At 45.8% G+C, this 23,610-nt stretch overlaps 1 protein-coding gene across 1 annotated transcript in view; it reads right to left on the bottom strand.

Annotated features, from left to right (window-relative positions):
* LOC135900132 (macrophage mannose receptor 1-like) overlaps positions 1-23,610 on the bottom strand; it is a 117,565-nt gene that overhangs the window by 90,126 nt on the left and 3,829 nt on the right. Inside the window, exon 2 of the mRNA XM_065429569.2 lies at positions 14,459-14,581. Coding sequence (XP_065285641.2) covers positions 14,459-14,581 — 123 coding nt within the window. The remainder of the gene's footprint in view (positions 1-14,458; positions 14,582-23,610) is intronic.

Below are 23,610 nucleotides of genomic sequence, written 5' to 3'. Positions count from 1 at the left end.
CTATAGAAACTCATACAATATATACACAGAAACTATGCATACACAAACTACCCAGACAAAACTTAACCAACAAACTACAACAATAACAAGAGGAAAGAAAGAAAGGAAAAAGGAAGAAAAGAAGAAGGCTACGCACACAAACTCAATATTATGTTCTATCAAAGCATATTTGAAAACATCATTTGTACAAACAACGCTGGTATTACTGAAGTTGTTTAGGTGCTATAGCAATGGTGGTATTCGGTACTTTACACTCTGTTTACTGAAGTTTGTCCTGAGTTCTGACTTTTTTTCTGTTTTGGGGACGTGTTGAGTGATGTGTATTTTCTGGTACGGTTTGAAGACACTCCGGCGCATTTCCTTTAGTCCATTGCATACGTTTGAAGTAGTACGCTTGGTTGGCCTTCTGCACAATATATTTTGTAAAGATCAGTCCTGTACTTACATCTCTAATTAGCCCATAGTATTGTTCAAGTGCTCTTAACATTCGCTTCTGCACAACTAACAACTTTCTGTAATTACTTTGCGTGTTTGTGCCCCGCACCAGAACACAATAGGTTAGCCTGGAGCAGAACAGCGCGTAATATAATTCTGTTTCCAGCCATTTAGGAAGGAGGAAGCTAATCTTGTGCATAAACTCGACAGTTTTGCTCAGTTACGTTACGAGCTTTTCTATGTGCTTAGTCCAGGTTAAGGGGTTAGACCACACCCCTAAAACCTCCCTCATCAAAGCTTATGCCAACACCGCGGGCGTCACCTTCGTCGATGGAGCTGAATAGCAAGATGGACGTCGCTTTGCGGCTGTTACCCCATCAGGCGGCTTGGTCCGACATGCTGCCAGCATCGTTACCCAAAATTCCGAGACGGCCGAGGAAGTGGCCATCGCCCTGGCCACTCTTGACCCAGCCTGTCACACCATACTGAGCGATTCTCGCGCAGCAGTGAACAACTACATCAGGGGACACATTTCCGAACAATGACTCTGTATCTTACAACAAGCCCCGCATTCATCTGAAAATCAAATAACCCTCATCTGGATCCCAGCAGACGCCGGCGATGTCCACCCGCACCTCACCAACCTCAACGAGGTTACATACTCCGTACGTAGCACGAGGACTAGTCAACCGTGCCGGAGACAGTGCAGGTGCACGCGCAGGAAGCGACCACCTTACAAGGTACAACGACCTTGTGAAGTCATTTTACCTCGAAAGAAAAAGCTTCCCCAACCCTCACCGCAAGTGAAACAGAGCACACGCAACCACCCTTCGTCTGTTACAGAACAATACATACCCCTCCCTCACACGCTATCACATCATATACCCCGACATCTACCCAAGACACACGTGCAAGGTCTGTAAACCTCAATCAGCAACACTTCCCCACAGGTTATGGGAGTGCAAACATCAATACCCAAATCCTAATCCCGTGACCTTCTTGTCGAGATGGCACACCACCCTGCGCAACTCCCATCTCGACGACCAACTCTGGGCGACCCAGCAGGCCTACGAAGCGGCGAAGAGGCAAGACCTCGACGTCCCATCGTGGGAGGCCTAGGCCCCGCCGACTAAACTGCATGGTTCTCATTAAAGTTCACCCTATCTCGCTCTTGCTCCAGTATTTTGCAGTCAAATATAACAGTTGTGGTGAAGTTGCGTGGCTTACTTATAGGAGCAAAGATCATATATTTATTTTTGGTTAACATTCATTTGCAACTTATTAAACCTTAACCAATGTGACAGTTTAATTAAGTAGTCGTTTATGTCGTCTTCAAGCCCTTGTAGAGATGGTCCACTCAGGCAAACATTTGTAACGTTTGCATACATTGTTAGCTCAGGGGAGACAGCTGGAGTATCGCGCAGATCATCAATATAAAATAAAAGTAACAGTGGCCCGAGGATTGACGCCTGCGGGACAACTTTTCTTTTATTTTAGCATAAGTGGATTCGCTATCACCTATGCTAAACTACTGATAGCTGCTTGTTAGATAGTCCTTCAATAACTTGAGCACCATGTACTAACATGTAGGCCACTTATCCGACTTCGCCAAAGCCTGTGTAGTCCCAACAAGATGAAAATATCATACGGAGGGTGTAAGATTGGGGGTAAAACATGCTTTAAAGTTTGGTCAACAGCATCAGGACACAAGAGGGGCAGAAGAGGGAACAGAGGGCTGACTTCCAACAGTATATTTTCTTTTCATAAAGCATCGCTATATACAGGGTGTCCCACAGTTCCTTGAGCCAAACATTAAACGTATGCGAATGCCACATAGCTGGACAGAACCAAGGTAATGATGTTTGCCGTCGCTTGCAGATATTCAGATTATTTTTCTAATTCCGCCTAATCAGATAACTATACTTAATTTATTATTCAAATTTTAAAATATTATAATTAGGGGAAAAGTATCGGCGATAAAAATGTAGAGTAGCATGACCAACTCCCGATGCATCTTTCTGTTACTCGATACATGCTGCACAAAAGAGTTTTTCCGAGCGTGGAAGATGCCCGCGAATACACGCAAAGTGCCTCAAGCGGCCAGTCGCGCGGCAATTTTGCTTGTAGTGAGTTGATGACATAAACATACGCAATGCAGCGTTTTCCAGATCAATATCGGCTAACGAGCATTCTTTGTCAATGACATACTCACTCGCAACAAGAACAAGATCTCCTCTGTCGTGCCTGAAGAAGCGTTCTGAATGCCTTGCTCTTCCAGGAATTACGAAGGCTAGCTTGACTTCCGCGGCTCTCAAGCAAATCACATTGGAGATATTGAATAGTTCGTACGTTAACCAGATCACTGTTTAGACAGGCGCTCCAGTTTCGGAAAGTCCGACGGGCATAATTGTTACACCATCTCGATAGGTCGTCATCACGATTAAGCCTTCACATGTCAGGAAATCTACAGGTTCTGAGCTCACCGTTCTTCGCGTTGCCGTGGAATACGTTGGAAAAGAACCGACTAGCACCTCCCTTCAGAAGAACAGGCAGGCGTTGTGCCCTTTCCGGTGGCAGTTGCCGGCCTGCTCGTCGCTTTCCCTTTCCTGTTAACTGTGTATATGTGCATATGTGTTCGAAGGAAATAATGATAACAATAAATGTGCAATACTTTGCGACTCGAACGATGCCCTACAGAACGCTCAAAGTTTACGACGCGGAAATTAAGACCAACTGATGTCCCTACTCAGTTTCAATTTGCCATTGCGTTTATAAACGCGGACATGACATAATATTGCAGTGATTGTCGGCCCGTTGGGGTATCGTCGGTAATCACTTCGCCGATGACGCTGCCCGACGTGCCTAGGATGGAGCACCGACACTCCTTATTCCTTTATAGAGAGTAGATGCTGCAAGAAAGCTTCACAATTTCGCATGTACCATCACTTTGAGTTGCTGGCGCACCCCGCATAACTCTAACCGTTGATTGTACAGCCTCGACCCGTTACTGAGACTGCAGTTTCCAAAAAACCTTTCACGACGTGACGCTACACTTCTGTGTCCAACTATGGGTAAGAGTAGTCTCCACTAACTTCTGCAACTATCGAATTGGAATGGCGGGCTCATCCATGCGCGATAAGTGCAATTGGGAAGATATCATCGATCACCTTGTGTGCCACTGCTCTCGCTTTGGTAAACAACGCCCGATTCTCCAGCGTACCTTGAATAGGCTGGATGGTAGGCCATTTACGGAAGCAAAGATCTTGGAAGCCTGGGCTCACGACTCAACAGCCCAGAAAACCATTCGAGCTTTTCTACGGTACACGAAGGCGGCCGACGTAAGTGCCAGACTTTCCATACGCTGGTGCGTCTGGCATAATGCATATGAAAGGGCGATCAAGACTCGGTTCCTTTCTCTCTCTCTTTCTGTCAGTCCTACTCCCCATGTGTACGGTAGCAAACTACACAAAATCTAGTTAACCTCCCTGCGTTTTCTTCCTCCCTTCTCTCTCTCTGATGACATTAACGTCTGTTTTCCTCGCATGCAATCATCATCATCATCATCATCATCAGCCTGGTTACGCCCACTGCAGGGCAAAGGCCTCTCCCATATTTCTCCAACAACCCCGGTCATGTACTAATTGTGGCCATGCCGTCCCTGCAAACTTCTTAATCTCATCCGCCCACCTCACTTTCTGCCGCCCCCTGCTACGCTTCCCTTCCCTTGGGATCCAGTCCGTAACCCTTAATGACCATCGGTTATCTTCCCTCCTCATTACATGTCCTGCCCATGCCCATTTCTTTTTCTTGATTTCAACTAAGATGTCATTAACTCGCGTTTGTTCCCTCACCCAATCTGCTCTTTTCTTATCCCTTAACGTTACACCTATCATTCTTCTTTCCATAGCTCGTTGTGTCGTCCTTAATTTGAGTAGTACCCTTTTCGTAAGCCTCCAGGTTTCTGCCCCGTAAGTGAGTACTGGTAAGACACAGCTATTATATACTTTTCTCTTGAGGGATAATGGCAACCTGCTGTTCATGATATGGGAATGCCTGCCAAACGCACCCCAGCCCATTCTTATTCTTCTGATTATTTCCGACTCATGATCCGGATCCGCCGTCAATAGCTGTCCTAAGTAGATGTATTCCCTTACGACTTCCAGTGTCTCGCTGCCTATTTTAAATTGCTGTTCTCTCCCGAGACTGTTAAGCATTACTTTAGTTTTCTGCAGATTAATTTTTAGACCCACTCGTCTGCTTTGCCTCTCCAGGTCAGTGAGCATGCATTGCAATTGGTCCCCTGAGTTACTAAACAAGGCAATATCATCAGCGAATCGCAAGTTACTAAGGTATTCTCCATCAACTTTTATCCCCAATTCTTCCCAATCCAGTTCTCTGAATACCTCCTGTAAACACGCTGTGAATAGCATTGGAGATATCGTATCTCCCTGCCTGACGCCTTTCTTTATTGGGATTTTGTTGCTTGCTTTATGGAGGACTACGGTGGCTGTGGAGCCGCTATAGATATCTTCCAATATTTTTACATATGGCTCATCTACACCCTGATTCCGTAATGCCTCCATGACTGCTGAGGTTTCGACTGAATCAAACGCTTTCTCGTAATCAATGAAAGCTATATAAAAGGGTTGGTTATATTCTGCACATTTCTCTATCACTTGATTGATAGTGTGAATATGGTCTATTGTTGAGTAGCCTTTACGGAATCCTGCCTGGTCCTTTGGTTGACAGAAGTCTAAGGTGTTCCTGATTCTATTTGCAATTACCTTAGTAAATACTTTGTAGGCAACGGACAGTAAGCTGATCGGTCTATAATTTTTCAAATCTTTGGCGTCCCCTTTCTTATGGATTAGGATTATGTTAGCGTTCTTCCAAGATTCCGGTACGCTCGAGGTCATGAGGCATTGCGTATACAGGGTGGCCAGCTTCTCTAGAACAATCTGTCCACCATCCTTCAACAAGTCTGCTGTTACCTGATCCTCCCCAGCTGCCTTCCCCCTTTGCATATCTCCTAAGGCTTTCTTTACTTCTTCCGGCGTTACCTTCGGGATTTCGAATTCCTCTAGACTATTTTCTCTTCCATTATCGTCGTGGGTGCCACTGGTACTGTATAAATCTCTATAGAACTCCTCAGCCACTTCAACTATCTCATCCATATTAGTAATGATATTGCCGGCTTCGTCTCGTAACGCATACATCTGATTCTTGCCAATTCCTAGTTTCTTCTTCACTGTTTTTAGGCTTCCTCCGTTCCTGAGAGCATGTTCAATTCTATCCTTCCTTATGTCAGCTGTCTTACGCTTGTTGATTAACTTCGAAAGTTCTGCCAGTTCTATTCTAGCTGTAGGGTTAGATGCTTTCATACATTGGCGTTTCTTGATCAGATCTTTCGTCTCCTGCGATAGTTTGCTGGTATCCTGCCTAACGGAGTTACCACCGACTTCCATTGCACACTCCTTAATGATGTCCACAAGATTGCCGTTCATTGCTTCAACACTAAGGTCCTCTTCCTGAGTTAAAGCTGAATACCTGTTCTGTAGCTTGATCTGGAATTCCTCTATTTTCCCTCTTACTGCTAACTCATTGATCGGCTTCTTATATACCAGTTTCTTCCGTTCCCTCCTCAGGTCTAAGCTAATTCGAGTTCTTACCATCCTGTGGTCACTGCAGCGCACCTTGCCGAGCACGTCCACATCTTGTATGATGCCAGGGTTAGCGCAGAGTATGAAGTCTATTTCATTTCTAGTCTCGCCATTCGGGCTCCTCCACGTCCACTTTCGGCTATCCCGCTTGCGGAAGAAGGTATTCATTATCCTCATATTATTCTGTTCCGCAAACACTACTAATAACTCTCCCCTGCTATTCCTAGTGCCTATGCCATATTCCCCCACTGCCTTGTCTCCAGCCTGCTTCTTGCCTACCTTGGCATTAAAGTCGCCCATTAGTATAGTGTATTTAGTTTTCACTCTACCCAGTGCCGATTCGACGTCTTCATAGAAGCTTTCGACTTCCTGGTCATCATGACTTGATGTAGGGGCGTAGACCTGTACAATCTCTTATTAAGTTTCACAACAAGACCTGCCACCCTCTCGTTAATGCTATAGAATTCCTGTATGTTACCAGCTATATTCTTATTAACCAGGAATCCGACTCCTAGTTCTCTTCTCTCCGCTAAGCCCCGGTAGCAAAGGAAGTGCCCGCTATTTAGCACTGTATATGCTTGTTTTGGCCTCCTAACTTCACTGAGCCCTATTATATCCCATTTACTGCCTTCTAATTCCTCCAATAGCACTGCTAGACTCGCCTCACTAGATAATGTTCTAGCATTAAACGTCGCCAGGTTCATATTCCAATGGCGGCCTGTCCGGAGCCAGTGATTCTTAGCACCCTCTGCAGCGTCGCAGGTCTGACCGCCGCCGTGGTCAGTTGCTTCGCAGCTGCTGGGGACTGAGGGCCGGGGTTTGATTGTTGTGTTCATAGGAGGTTGTGGCCAAGTACTGCACCAGGGTGGCCAATCCTGCTCTGGTGAGGGAGTGCGTTACCGGTTCTGGTCACCGGGATCAGGCCACACTCCAGGCCTGTTTGTGCAATTTTATCAACACGCGGATTTTTTTTTTAATCCGGTGGAAAATTGCCGGCACCGGGATTCGAACCACGGACCTCTTGCACGCGAGGCGGGTGTTCTACCTCTACGCCACCGCTGCACCCTTCGCATGCAATAAATGAATGAAAAAAAAGGCTCCCGGTTAGTTCAGATGGCTCAGCGATCCCCTCGGAACACCACGCGTCCCGGACTCGATCGTATAAAGTTTTTCTTCAACTGTGAAACATGCTTCTCTGAAAAAGCCACATCTGGTAGCACCGCGCTACTAGTCAGATGGATCACACTTTTTTTCTACTTATACATACTTGCCCTTTGCGGGCATCAACATCAGTGCTTTTCCTGCATTTACACATTCATTCGGCACATTACGCGGAAGCCTTTTGACCAAGTGCTCCGTGTGCACCTACAGACGGTTGATCGGACTATTGCCCCTGGAACACCGATAAACTTATGTCGACATCATGTGCGAACCGAGAGCTATGGCTACAAGTTTTACATTTAGGATAAAAAGAGAGGGAGCACTTCATAAAAAAAATGATTTGTTCGTGGATGCCTGAAAAATGAGGTGTGATTAAATAGTTTGGACGTAGGAGAACTGGGTAGGCCTCATACCTGGAATTTCTTGTCGTAAAACCACTTGGAGATCCTAGGATATTATCATCCTCATCATCATAATCAGCATCATCACTACCATTGTCATAATCATCATCATCATCATCATCATCATCATCATTTATGCCCACTGCAGGACGAAGGCGATCTCCAATTTGATGTATGGCGTCGGTTTGACAACTAACAAAGCTCTGATGTCATGAAGTAAAAATTAAAATGATTCCTTCATGCCTGGGAAGAAAAAGAAGAAGCCGTGGAGTGCGGATGCACATCGCGTCAGCTCCGCATTTCCTTATGATTCTCGGCGGAAAATCGCATTTTGTGGAGGAATCCATTGAGCTTCAAAAGAACAGGTGCCAAGGAGTCCAAGGACACCATTCTCTACCAGGTGGGCCCGTTTTTCGGCCGTCAATCGGTCCTTCCTCTCGCTGCGCGTGGCGGTAGATCTACACCTAACTAGAACGCCTCGACACCTCGAACGGCTCCGCCGCAGCGGTGGCTGAGAGAGCTCGGCCTACCGACGGAGATACCCAGGCGCTGCTCCCTAATGGAAGTCGTGAGCGTGGGAGGCGAAGAAATGCAACCGGAGGAGTTCGGAAAAGAATCAGGTTGGTGCGAAGTTAGAAGAGGCACAAAGAAGCGATGCAGCGGTGGTGCCGGATTGGCGGGACACGAGCAGCAGGAAAGAACCTTCGTCGGGGAAGCAAAAAATAGAAACAAATGGAAGAACGAACGCAAGGTGCGACAAATCATCAAAGCAAGTAGGCTGCCTAACCTGCCAAAAGAAGACTACAGGGTTATCGTGCGTCCTCGTGGCGGACTTAAGGTATCAGACTACAAGCTGGATCGCATTTAATACTGTCTGCGCAACGCTGCCGGTGTCGGCCGAGAGACAGCGGAGGAAGACAGCATATGCATAAACAGCAAACAAAATATAGCGGTGCTCAGCACGCCTTCCGAGGACCGAGCCAGGAAATATGGGGCTATCAATAAGCTACGCCTTGGAGAACAAGAATTTGAAGCAAGTGCTTACAGAGCAGCTCCTGATAATACATCCAAGGGTCTCATCAGAGGAATATCTCAGGAGGAGAGTCCGGAGGACATAGTGACCAGTCTGGTCACGCCACGCAATCCTGGAGTCTTGCACGCCAAGAGAATGGGTAACACTGACAACGTGATCGTTTTATTTGAAGGTTTTCACGTCCCAAGATATGTGAGGTATGGAGCGATGCTTATCCAATGCTCCTTGTATAAAAACACATCGCCATATGCTATGGATGCGGAAGAACAGGGCACAGGGCTGACGTGTGCCCCAACCCTGAAGACAAGATTTGCCGGGGGTGTGGGTGCAAGAATTCACAGCAGGATCACAACTGCAACGCGGAGTGCCAACTGTGCGGCAAAGACCACCTCACGGGAGACAAGAAGTGCCAAGCAAGATACAAGATACCGTACCTGGTCAGGAGACGCCGCTGGGAGCGACGGAGGAGGGAAAAAGAGGCCGAAGAGGAAGAGTACTACTACCAAAACTACAATGAAAACAGAGGGAGCAACAATAATAATCATAAGACTGTAGCGACCAAGCAGCCCTCAACCGACAGAGAAGAAACAAGCAGGAAAAACTATGGAAGACACCGCTCCGGTTCCTTCCCGAGACTGCCAGGGGAAGCCGGTCGCCAACGCTCCAGGTCCAGGTCCAGGACCAGATCGTGGACGAGATCAAGGTCGAGGTCCGGTTCGAGAACTAATCGAGGGGGAGACGGGAGCAAAGCACAGGTGAGCTGGGCAAGCGCGGTCTCCGGCACTGCTACTCAATCGCCTAAAGTTAAAGGGTCCGCCCTAGAACAGGAAATGACACAGATTAGAAGCATGTTAGAACAAATTACCCGAGAGAATGCAATGCTTAAAGATGAGATCAAGCAGCTTAGGGCAGAAAACGCGAAGCTTCAGCAAGAAAAGAATGGCAACGCACCCTCCGCCAGTACGACGTCGACGCGGAGTCGGGCTCCAACGCCCGTTCCCACGCAAGCGAACGGAGAAGCACCACCACACAAAAGGAGGGCGCAAGAAACGGCTGAAGAAAAGAGCGTCTTTGCAATCAGCGAGGTTATGGGAACTTTTAAAGGAATGTTCGATGGGTTACAGCAACAAATCACAAACATGTATGTAGAGATTAAACAACGATTCGATGGATTAGAGAATAGAGTAGCGGCACTAGAAAGCACACCAAAGGATATTAGGCCAGCAGGCGCAGGACCGGTTAAAAGCAAGCCGTATAGCAGGCCGAATGCGGTAGAAAATAGCAAGGCCACCGGGGAAGAACAGATAAATCAACATGGCGCCGCGTAACCAATACGCGATTTGGCAATGGAACTGCCGCGGGTATCGTCGCAAGCGAGGAAACCTGCAGCAGTTCATAACAAGTAAGGAGGCGCCAGATGTCATCGCCCTGCAGGATACCGGGGGGATCGCAAAATTATCGGGGTATAAATCGTACAGTGCTTCCGGCGAGAAGGCAACCGTCACGACGCTCATACACAGAAACCTCTCGGCTGTCGAGCACGATACCGGTGTGCGCGGCATAGACCACGTCCTGATTGAAATAATCCCCTCCCGTAAAGAAGAGGGAAGTCTATTTATTCTGAACATATATAGTCCACCCCGGCACAAGCCCAAATTCGGCCCACTCTTCCGAAAAGTGTTGAGCGTAGCGCACAAGCAGGCACTAGTCGTGGTCGGCGATTTTAACGCGCCACACGCGGCTTGGGGATACAGCATAGAGAACATTAAGGGCCGAAGCCTGTGGGCAGACGCTCAGCACGAAGGCCTAACGCTCATAACTGACCCTCAGGCACCAACCAGAATAGGAAACAGCGTAACCAACGACACGACACCAGATCTCACATTTACGAAGAATGTAGCAATTTCTCAATGGACAAACATGCAGGAAAGCTTTGGTAGTGACCACTACATCGTCGTCACAACGGTACAAGCAGGCCCAAGGAAAAAGAGGGGGAGAGAACTGAAGCTAGTAGAATGGGACTCTTTCCGCAAAATCCGACAAGATGATGCGGAAGACACTATAACGGACATAGAGAAATGGGCAGAGAAACTGCAAGAAAACATTAAACGAGCTACCAAAACTGTTCCGGAGGAGGCAGGTATAGAGGAGATGGATAGCAGATTATTGCACATGTGGGAAGCGAAAGGTAGCATGCTGAAAAGATGGAAAAAGCAAAAACATAATCGGAAATTAAGGAAGAGAATTGTGGAATTAAACAAAGAAATCGAGATATATGCAAATAGGTTAACCCAACAGAAGTGGGAAGCCACGTGCGACTTGATGGAAAGGCAGATAGGAATGTCCAAGACCTGGAACATTCTCCGATGCCTCTTGGACCCCGGAAGTACAAAAACCATACAAAGACACAATCTACAGAAGGTTATACACAGCTACAACGGCACAGAAGAAGAGCTCTTCTGAGAGCTCCAAAAGATGTACGTTGGAGATGCGGATAGAGAAGTACTTCCGGATTACCTAGGTAACGAGAATCCAGATCTTGATACCCCTATTATGGAGGCAGAAGTGAGATATGAACTGACCAGGCTCAACTCGAAATCTGCACCAGGACCTGATGGGATAAGTAACAAAACACTTAGAAACCTCGACGATGTATCCATCCGAGCTCTCACGGACTACATGAATAACTGCTGGGAGCAAGGCAGCATTCCAAGTCAATGGAAATCAGCCCAAATTATTTTTATACCAAAGACTGGAAAGAAACCACAACTGACGAACTTAAGGCCCATATCCCTGACATCCTGCGTCGGTAAACTCATGGAACATGTGGTTCTCACACGTCTCACGAGATACATGGATGATGGAGGACTTTACCCACATACCATGGTTGGATTTCGACCAAAGTTATCGACGCAGGATATTATGCTCAAACTAAAACATCAGATCATAGATGCGGGTGAGAAAAGTCTAGACACTAAGGCCATACTAGGTCTCGATCTAACTAAGGCCTTTGACACCGTCACGCACAAGGCCATACTACAACATCTCCAAAAACTGGATGTAGGACGTAAAACATACGCGTACATCAAAGACTTCTTGACAGATCGTACCGCAAAGATTTCAATTGGAGAATCCAAATCGGACGCACTCAAGCTAGGTAATAGGGGTACCCCGCAGGGTTCCGTCCTATCTCCCTTTCTATTCAACGTGGCAATGATTGGTCTTCCTGCGAGACTCGAAAAGATAGAAGGACTTGGACACAGCCTCTACGCGGACGACATCACCCTTTGGGTGGCGGGTGGAAGCGATGGGCATGTGGAAGAGATCCTTCAAACCGCAGTAAACACGGTAGAAGACTACATCAAAGACAAGGGACTGAGATGCTCCTCACAAAAATCAGAACTTCTGCTCTATAGGCCCACATGCCGCGGTCGAAAAAGCATTAGGGAAAGGCCGGGCATTGTGGTCACAGTAGAAGGCACCACAATACCGATAGTGGAGAGCCTGAGAATACTGGGACTCCGCATATCCGAAAACGGCCATAACGGAGAAACCATTAGACTACTTGACAATAGTGTTCAACAAACAATCAGACTAATAAAGCGGATATCCAACAGGCACTATGGCATGAAAGAGTACAATCTCATCCGATTAATAGAAACATTCGTAATCAGTCGTATTGTATATGTGGTTCCTTACCTCAAGCTCTACGCTGCGGAGAAAGCCAAGATAGACTGCATTATTAGAAGGGCCTATAAGCAAGCCTTGGGACTTCCGGCAAATACGTCAAACGAGAAATTCTTGGCGCTCGGCGTGCACAATACATTAGACGAACTTATTGAGGCACAGAGAGTAGCGCAGTATGAAAGGCTTACGCAGAGTTTGACGGGGAGACACATCTTAGATGACATCGGAATAACCTACGAAGCACAGCACGGAGTGCGGAGAGACATCCCAAGGAAAATAAGGGAACATCTATCAATACCCCCACTCCCCAGAAACATGCACCCGGAGTTTCACCAAGATCGAAGAAACGCACGAGCGAGAGCTCTCCACAAAAGATTCCGTGATGCCAGGGACGTGGTCTATGTGGACGCGGCGGAGTACGCAAATGGACAGAGTATGTCGATAGTTGCTACGAGTCTAGAGGGTGACTGCAGAGTTAGTGGGACGGTGAAAACATGGAAGGCAGAGGTGGCGGAGGAAGCTGCCTTAGCACTGGCAATAGCCTCCACGGAAGCCAACATCGTAGTAAGCGACTGCAAGACAGCAGTCAAGAACTATGCAAAAGGAAGAATCTCGCCGGAAGCACTCAGAATTTTAAACAACTTTCGTGAAGATCGCGACATTCACATTATATGGGCACCCGCACACTGCTCCCTTCCCGGGAACGAAATAGCGCACAACCTGGCTCGAGAACTGACAGGCCGAGCAGGTGACACGCAACAAATACTGGGAACGGGGAGAGACCGGATGACCAGCTTTAACGAGATCACCAAACACTATAAATTGGGAAGGGCCCATTTCCCCCCGGCACACTCCTCGTTAAATAGACGGCAAGCGACGGCATGGCGCCTCTTACAAACAGATACATATCCGAACCCGGTGGCCTACCACCGCTACTACCCGGACCTTTACACGGATAGATGTAGATTCTGTGAAGAAAGGGCGGACCTACAACACATGGTATGGGCTTGTCCTCGTACACCCATACATAATAAAATAATTAAAACCAGAGAGCAGTGGGAGACCGCGTTGCTCAGCTGTGCACCGGAAGACCAACGCAAGGCAATCCAGCAGGCCGAAGATGCCGCCAGGGCCCAAGGGCTCGAGGCCGTCATTTAGGTAGAGGCCTAGGTCTCAAATCTGCTGTGCACAAATAAAGTTTATTCCTCCTCCTCCTCCTTCATGCCGTGTCAATTTACGAACGTACCTTACCATATTACACGAGTATTTATTGAACAAAGCTTTTATATTGGAAAGAAAAAAGAATTGTCTAGGATGGCGTTCCCGAATCATAGGGCCAGTCAAGGTGGTTTTTTCTCTTTCTACATTAAGGCCGCAAACATATATATACTTTGACAATCAGTAATTCAATTAAAACATACAAGATCGAACAATGATCCCTTATATAAAATTGCAAATTACAATTTTCTTCAAAATCTCTCTCCATAAGTTGAACTCAGAAGAGGCTCATTTTTGCGGATATTGAAAAAGAAATCAAAATAACATTTCCTTGATTTCTTTTCTGTTTCTCTGGCTTAGTATTAGCTTCACACATGCAATGCAGTTACCTATTGTTCAAAAGTTTAGCGTGAGGCTGGGTGGCCTATATTTCTTTTTTTTCTAGTCACCTTATCGCGTGCGATAGCGTAGGGTAAGGAAGCCTATGTATCATGTCTTGCAGGTAATGTTAATGTGAATACAGCCGTTTGTGGTCTCTGCTATCATTGCACTGGAAGTGAAGGCAAGCTTTCTCGAGGGTTCTAAGTTCAGCGTCATCAGTACCCCGTAATGTCATGCTTTGTCAAAAATTCATTCACAACTAACTAACATCGTAACAAATAAATGAATAAATAAATGATAATGGTTTATCAAAATAGGACAACGAAGAGTCAGCCATCCATCAAAGTCCACAAGTTAACCCGCTGGTAAGAAACGTAAAAGAGCAAACGACAAAGGCGAATAAAAAAAATATATGTTTTCTATGTTGCCTTGGTCGTGCGTTGTAGAGCCATTGTCATGTCGAGTAATTCAGGTTCGCTCACCGAAAGCTACCCAGTCTTCGGGGCAATATCCTTCTGTTGTGAAATCTATTTTCGGTGCCGTTTTTCGCTGCATGTTGTAACTATGGAACGGACGACTTGCAGAGGGATCCCACGACGATGCTCCTGAAAAAAAAAAAAGAAGAGGAGAAAATGGCGAGACGTCAGCAAAAAAGTACTTGCACTTTTCCTGACCGCTGTCATAAATTGCCATTTTATTTGCGTGAGAAACAAATATAGATTAGGAGAGACAATAAATATGTAAGAAGGACGGATGAATCTGTACCACCAAGAGTACCAACTTAACGGGCTTAATGATATTTTTCGCGTAATATTATAGAGAATGCTATATAGGGTACTATAATTATTATACTATGTGACGAAGAAAATCCGCTGGCTGAAAAGGCCCGTTTCCCTCGCGTGGCTCGTTTCCAGTTTGCTTTCTGGCTACGCCCTACTGTCTGTGGCTGCGTTTGTCGCTGCTGCTCTACGACCCGAATAAACCACCTTTACGATTGGTGGAGGTGCTGGGTAAAACAGGAATTCTGGAACTTCGCAACTGGGCACTGCAGCCCGTTTTCATTATGCTGGAAGAAGGACCACCACAGCCACGACCCGCCGCCCCGGGGACTACCGTGGTTTGCCCCGGCCCGTTACGTCAACGCGACCCACCCATCTTCAGCGCTACCGAAGACCATGACGTAGAAGACTGGCTCGCTGACTACTACCGGGTGAGCAACCAAAACCCCTGGGACGGCACCAGAAAACTTAATTACGTGTCGTTTTATTTGAGCGGTGTCCCCAGCGTGTGGCACCGCAACGATGAACGTGATCTCACGACGTGGACGGCCTTCAAAACTAACGTGACGGAAGTATTCGCGTAACCCGCCATTCGCAACCTTCGCGCCGAGCAACGCTTGCGTGGTCGTGTGCAACAGTACGGGGAGACATTTACCAGTTATGTCGAAGATGTTGTCGACCTCTGTAACCGCGTTGACGTCACAATAGCTGATGCCGAGAAGATCCGCCATACATTAAAAGGCATTGAAGACGACGCCCTCCAGATGCTGTTGGCGAAAAATCCGGCGACACTCTCTGAACTCGTCAGTGTCTGTCAAAGCTTCGACGAACTGGGCAAAGAACGCATAGCCACCCGCCAATCTTCTCCTCAGGACACTTCGCTGCTGCTACAGATCAAGGAGTTCATCCGCGAAGAGGTGGCTCGTCAGCTTTCTCCGGTTCCACTTACACACTGCCAGTCGAGTTCTCCGTTGGTGCCCGCTATCGAATTTGTCATCAAGGAGCAGGTAGCCGACTACATTTCGCCTTCTCTCCAGCAGGCTCCGACTGCCGCTCCCCTGATCTACGCCGAAGTCGCTACGAGGCCTGCACCACAGACCTACGGTCCCCTCCGCCCACCTTTGCGCCCGCCCGTATCCCCTCCAGTCCGGCCACTGGTGCAGTATGCACGACCTCAAGACCATTGGCGCACGGTAGACAATCGTCCGATTTGGTATTATTGAGGCCGTGCTGGACACGTGGCGAGTCACTGTCGCCTCCTTACTCCGAACGTCCCCAACAATGTGCGTCCATACGCGCCACGTTTCCGACAATGCCGCGACTATTCAAACACCTTTGAATCTCCTCCATTCGTTTCGTCCTGTCACCCTGATGGCGTCGGCGTTCGACCGGTCAGAGCGTTTCCTCACTGCTTTCTCTTCAAGAAGTGGGCGCTGGCGACGTTAAGAGCAGCGGCCAACGTTGCCCGTTTCTCTTATACGGGGTGATAACTTCTTGAGTTTTGCGGAACTAAAAAAAATCGCCTGCTACAAATAACAGAATTGTAATCCTTGAGCGAGCTTCAATTCTCAGAGAGGCAGACACTACTTGCACGAGAAATCAAAACAAATATTCGACTAATTAACACTAATTCATTAATGCAGTTCTTAACTAGTAACCTTACGACACATACTGCAATTTACGAATTGTAGAGGGTGAGCATGTGAGGTGTATTCACTTAGAATTAATTTCCAGAATGACACTAGTTTGAAGATATGCGCCATAGAACTCGCCACAAATATGCACTGTTCTGCTCGGTTCTGTGGCAGGAAGGCAGCGAAATGCAAGCAGAAACACACGCAAAACGAGCAATAGAAGCAAACGACCTATTCGAAACGTGGGAGGCCAAGCTAACCCTCGGGGACCTGGAAGACCAGCGACAACTCGTCGCCAGGGCCAAGAGGGCAGTCGAAGCCAGAGGGTTCCTGGACTAAGGAGCCCTCCCACCTTAGGGTGATACCCGGCCTCGCTCGGGACACTGTTTCGTTTAATAAACGTTTCTCTCTCTCTCTCTCTCTCTGCTCGGTTCTTTAACAAAACGCTCTTTTATGCATAGAAGCGCTAAAGCACATGGAACGCCCACGTATTTTGCTTGACGCTCAGCGAAAGAATGTATTGAAAGGGATGTCATCCTGAAAAAAAAAAAAACTTTCAAATGGATAATGACATTATTGCTTGAGATCCCCGTATTTCAGACAATAAATTGATTTTTCTTCGGGTCGTATTCAGGAGTGCAAAATGCATTGGGCTTAATTTGGGCAGTTGTAGAAACATTAAACGAAGTGATGACATCTGAAATATTAATTATTTAGAGAGAAGACTTTTTACCAATGTTCATTCTAAGTATACCCGTGACTCGTTTAAAGAAAGTAGTGTTTTTCTGTATTGAAAGCTTTGCACCTATGTGAAAGTTTGCAAAAAACTGCAATAACCCATGGCTTATCCGAGACATTATTCACATTAAACGTAAACCAAGACGGATGAGAAAGTAGCATATAATGTTCATGAAACATTTCACGGGATCGAAAAATGATTGGGCAACAAGACTACAACATGCCAAGCTTCGCTATTTCAATTTCTCGCTTCCTGATTTTTCTGCGAACGGATCCGTCAAATCTTTGACGTTGTCTCGGACAGACAAAGGAATCTGTGAAAAAAAATTGCAATAAATTATCAGCTTATAACTAGTGCAGCTGATATAGCTCATACATTTAATATGTTCTTTCACAGTGATTTCCCCTAATGACAGCTATGGCACACAGAAGGAAATTCTCATGTCAGATATACCAGTGATAACAAGAGGGGGGGGGGGGGGTGCTGTTTATGCTACGTAAATCAAACGAGAAAAAAATGCGTGCGTACAGATGATATCTCTAGTGCGTTCTTGAAATGCTTTGCAGCACAGATTGCAGAATACTTGGCTAATATTTTTCCAGAATTCTTGAAATACCAGTGACCTTCCTGAAGTTGGAAGACAGCGCCCGTTGCGCCGATTCTTAAGAAAGATGACAAGCTGAAAATAACAATTATAGGCGCGTGTCGATTACTTTGATTTGTTCAATACTTATTGAACACGTTATAGCTAGTTATATAAGGTCTTTCTTGCCTAACCATAAAGCTTTGCCTTCATTTCAACATGGCTTTACCAAGGGAAGATCTACCATGATTCAGCTATTTAACGCCGCACATGTATTTTTACTGACATTGGATCACTCAGGGCAAATAGATGCATAATTTATAGACTTTACCAAAGCATTCTACAAGGTGTCGCATGGGAAACTACCGCATATGCTAGAATGAACTGGTCCTCCCTCTTCTTTAGTTAAACGGGCGGAAGCATATTTTTAAATTCTAAAGTGACTGTAACTTTTTGTGGTAAATGCAAAAGGTGTGACTTTCCTTCTAATCTTATGTATGAAAATTATATTTTCATATTGCAAATGCACCGAACATGCGCTCGCATATTGTTCTTGTACAATATAAAGAAAGGTAAATTTGACATGCCCCTGCCTTCATGTGTTCCACACTTCAATACCCGAAACACTGGACACACTCATGATGCTTCACTTAAACTGATATTTCCTAAAACCAATGCATTTAAACACAATGTGTTTGCTTTTTCCGCAGATAATTACTGACTGTAACGTTCTTCCTAAGTTCATTTTGTAAGCGACTGATTTTCTAAAAGCACTGGAACAGATTTTGTTGCTTTATAGTTCTTTTTTGTTGCAGTTTATTTTTTACACGTGCGAACTATTTGTCAACTCTATTTTGTGAAGTCTGTTTTGTAAAACCGCATTTGTACAATGTTCGTTTGACATTCCACTCCTGCTTGGGCCTATCATGCTTGCAGTATTGCAAAGTGAATAAATAAAATACTATTTGCAAACGCACGAGCTATGATTCGTAAATCGCAGTAGTTGCCGTAAAGTAATTAAGAAATTAATTGGTGAATGTTCGCCAATTAGTTAAAAAATTTGGAGGACGCTTATGTTTCACCTTTAAAAGCGGAACGCAATAGCATTCAAAGATCCGTGACCGCTTCCCACAGTTCCCGGCAACTGCAGCTTATGTAACCGTAATGTTTACCGGGAAACGCTAGCGGCGAACGCTATGCACGAAGGCGAGCTCTCTGGTAGAAATTCGACCTCTTGCGTGGGCCCATCCCGGAGGTTATGAAGAGCCGCGCCAAAAAGATTACATTATTTTCAGGTTTCTCATATTGTTTCGAACTTTCAATATATCAGGCTGAGAAGAATTATCATAAAAGGCATACGCTGTCGGTGTTTTATTTCATGACATTTATATATATATATATATATATATATATATATATATATATATATATATATATATATATATATATATATATATATTGATAATAAGAAGCGAACAACGCGGCTGCAACAGATTGCAAGTGCGCCAGCGTCCTTTAACGGAAACCCCCGTGAGATTGCATCTCATTAACATTTTCCGAGAGATCCCAAAATTATGTGTTCTAGATCTCTCAATGAGAATATTTATTTATTTATTTATTTATTTATTTATTTATTTATTTATTTATTTATTTATTTACCTGACATACCCTCAAGCGCCAAGGCATTGTAGAGGGTAGTGGGGTACATGCGAAAAGCAATAACAACCATTACTAGGAGTTTACATAACGCAAGCTACATGTGCAGTGGACGTGATCATTAAGAAATCAAATAACAAGAGTACTATGACATTCAAATTATTTAAACCTAGCGACATCTGAAGTGTACAAAAAGAAAATATGGCGCGACAGCGTTTGAACAAATACAACACATGTGGCCACAAGCATGGTCACAGTTTAAAGAAAGCAAACAAGGTTCGGCGGAAACGTGCGCTGTCTTCAACTGACATGATATGATCAGGAAGGTGGTTCCAGTCGTTCGTTGTATGTGGAGTAAACGAGTATGAAAACCTGGTTGTGTGGCAAAAAGTGCCGGTTACTTTATGACGGTGATCAACTCGAGATGACAGACAAGTAGGTGCTAGAATGAGCTCACTGCTAAGGATATGATGATGAAGTACTTCATGAAATAGGCATAAACGAAAAGCCTTCCTGCGCAGCGATAAAGATGGTAGACACAACTTGATTTTCATAAAAGTTATGCTAGAAGTACGATCGTAGGTTGAGTGAATGAAACGAGTGGAATTATTCTGAACTATTTCGAGCGAATTAACAAGAGTAGCATTGTATGGGCCCCGAATAGCAGCAGCGTATTGCAACTTAGATCGAACTAGTGTTTTATACAATAGTAGTTTCATTGTTGAAAGGGATTCGCTAAAGTTTCGCCACAAGTAGCTTAACATATGATTTGCGTTATTGATTATGAAGTCGATGTAACATTTCCAGGATAAGTCGGATGACATAGTTACACCTAAATAACGGTAGGATGAAACTTGTTCCAGCTGGACGTGGCTAAGCATATAGGCAGGCTTACACACGTCGCGTCTTGTAACAGTCTTTAGCTTGCAATTCTTTGGGTTTAGTTCCATGAGCCAGTTTTTACAACATGAGACGACGCTATTTAGATCAGTCTGTAGAATTTTCTGGTGCTTATCATCACTAATCTCATGATATTGTACACAGTCATCGGCGTATAGGTGAACTGAAGATGACACACAATCGGGGTAGTCGTTTGTGTATATTAAAAAAAAAGTAATGGACCTAAAACAGAGCCCTGTGGAACTCCTGATGCTACGTCAATTAGGGGTGAATCATGACCGTTGATAGAAACATATTGTCGGCGATTGATTAGGAAGTATTCAAGTCAAGTAAGTGCATTATGGTCAACGTTTAAAGAGGAAAGTTTCTGCATAAATAGCACGTGAGCAACCTTCTGAAAAGCCTTCGAGAAGTCTAGAAAGGCGAAGTCGATTCTGGAATTTTTGTCTAGTATAGAGTGCAAGCGGTGAGTGAAAAGAAATAATTGAGTTTCACAAAACAACGAACGCCTGAAGCCATGCTGTGATGACGTAAAGGAAGAGTTTGATTTCAAAAAGTTAAGGATATGACTTTACAATACGTGCTCCATCAGTTTGCAAGATATACTTGTTAGCGAAATGGGTCGATAATTTAATGGAGAATGTTTGTTGCCTGATTTACGGACAGTAACCATCTTCCCAATCTTCCAATCAAAAGGAAGGATACCATGATACCGTGAAACAAAGATGAGTAATATTTACTCTGTTTTAGAAGTTTAGAAGTTTAGTTTAATGCTGTCAATTCCACAGGACGAAGAAAGGTTTAGCGAGGCGATTCAGTGTACTATTCCAGAGTGCTAGAACGTAATTATCCACTCCTATACAAATCGCAGCAGGGAGTACTTACCGGGAAAACCAGTAAACTTATACAAGGTACCATTTAGTTCGGGAAGACCTGCGAGGCTTTCGCTGCGTTTAGATTACCCATTCTTATCTTCTGGCGCCGCTCACACGTATGATAAAGACGAAATGCAAGCGCAGCACTCGGGGAATTCGAGGGGCGTGCACTGTTGCGCGAGCAGATAGGCGGCCGATAACCTGCCTGCTACACCCGCCATACCTTCTCTATTGGAATGAGTGGGCGAGGGCTATAGTGAAACTGACAGTCGTTCCTGCTTCGGAGCCCCGTCGATTGCCATTCGCTCCTCGAAGAGGCGGGACGTGTGTCGAGTGTGCTCCTGAACAACACTTTGCAATGCAGTGAACACAGTTTAAATCATGGATCTGGAACCTCAAAGAGATGCGACCTAATGCTCGCGCCTTTCTCTTCTCCATTACAGCTAAATCACCACATGATTTATTTTTTGCCATAACAATTATACGGATTCTCCAGGCGTCGTCGCACTGTCCTGCTATAGACGACGCATCAGTGATCTACGCGTGGAGGATTACATATTTAAAGGGACTTTCGTGTGTATGGTTGGTATCAGATTCCAAGGACCTGCATCTAGAGCAGCATAAAATAAAACAGTACGTGGCGCTATACTGACAAGTTTGAACTACGGCATTTTTTTGGCTTGAGCCTCGTAAATACTGCAACTACGCAGAAATGAAATATTGCAGGTGCAGGCATCGCCCCTCCCCCTCCCCGTCTCCTCCTACTCCTAAGCACATGCCGCCATATTTGCTAAAGAAAAAAAAGTAGGCAGGAGTTCGCTTTCTGCAAGTGGCACCGAAGGACTTCTAACAGAGCCGGTGCCTCCTCACTTTCGTAATGGAATGCCTCCGATAGTTCCCGGTGCGTCCTGTCCTTGCTCTTGCCTAATCTCGCGGAAACGTGGCCGCAGATTGCACACTTGCTCATGCGCTGTTAAGAGGAAATTCCTATTGTCTTTGAGTATGTGTTTGCGCATTATCAAGCCATCCGTTTGGCGGCCTCGAACGCTTCAGCGGCCGGGCATACTAACGTGCAAGCCACGGCCAAGTGCCGGAGGCTACACTTTTTACGCAGTTGTCAGGTTACGAAGTGATCAGTGCAAAGGCAGAGTGCGGCCGCCTGTTCTCCTAAAAGAACGCAATCTCCATTAAAGCAACTAATACAATCGTATATCGTCATGAGCGCTTTCTTCACTATGACATCGTATTGTGCTAGAATAAGCAACAGCATAACTAAAAGAGAACGCAGTGAGCAAAGTAACAAAGATATTGCTAAACGCGGCCGCAACAGGTTGCAACATATCGCGCCTGCATCCTGTAACCGAAACTCCTTCTGATACCAGCATCTCACTTACTCTTTCCTAGAGCTGCTGAGGGTTCTGTGTTCTAATTCTATCGATCAGAATACTTAAAGTATGCACGCGGATGCAACTCCCAGCACGCAGCCGTTGCCGTAAAAATCAGGAAATTTCTGCAAGATCCCATTTAGTTCAGCAAGGTGTGCGAGGCTTTCGCAGCACTTAGATAATTCATTCTAATCTCCTGACGCCGCTCACACGTATGATAAAGACGAGCTGCAAAAGCAGCGCTCGCATAATCTGACGGTCGTGAGCAGCTCGAGGAGATAAGCGACCGATAACGCGCCAGCTACACCCGCCGCAGTTTCTCTGGCGAGGCTCAATAGGCTAGGGCTAATGCATTGTGAACTCCGTTCGGTCGTTAAAGAGATCGTATTACCGCCTACGTTGAAACAAGATGGTCGAGCGTTTGGAGTCGTAGAGTTTCGAGCAAATAATCGCAGGAGGTAAGTAGCACCGAGGTGGTTCAGGCATCACGTGAAACGTGGGTATACGTCACACCAATTCGTGTAAATCTTCGTGCTTGGTGGCCTCATATATAGTGCATTTGAAGAAATTGTAAAATGCTGCGGTTCTACATGCCAAAAGCGCGATCCGATTACGAGGAACACAGTAGCGGGGGTCCCCGGACTAGTTTTTACCACGCCAGGTTCTTTAGCGTGCACCCTATGCATCGAACACGAGCGTTTTTGCGCGCTACTGTTTCGTGGATGGCCACTCGAGAAACCTCGGTTGACGGGTAGGCGGCGTAAAACCCCAGAATTTATTCTCATTTTGCGTTGCTCGCCTCCGTTATCGCGATTACACTGTCATAATCTCGCTTCGAGGATGCACGTGCCCTCCGTTGTCAACGGAAAGAACGTGAGAAATCTGGGACTTCTTCCTAAAAAGCGTGCAAGTAATGCCGTGATTACGAGCTGTTTTACGTGCTGCACGTCGGTGTCACGCACTTCTGCTCTGAAATGCTGCAGCTCGACGCCGGTTTTGCTCCTATAGCCACTGATACCCTTGTGGCAGGGGCAGCCCTAACGGCAGTTATGCCCAACCGCAGTAACCTGACATAACCACAGT

The sequence above is a fragment of the Dermacentor albipictus genome, chromosome 4 (genome assembly GCF_038994185.2).
Source record: "Dermacentor albipictus isolate Rhodes 1998 colony chromosome 4, USDA_Dalb.pri_finalv2, whole genome shotgun sequence".
In the NCBI taxonomy this organism is placed as follows: domain Eukaryota; kingdom Metazoa; phylum Arthropoda; class Arachnida; order Ixodida; family Ixodidae; genus Dermacentor; species Dermacentor albipictus.
This window is presented reverse-complemented; position numbering and strand designations above follow the sequence as displayed.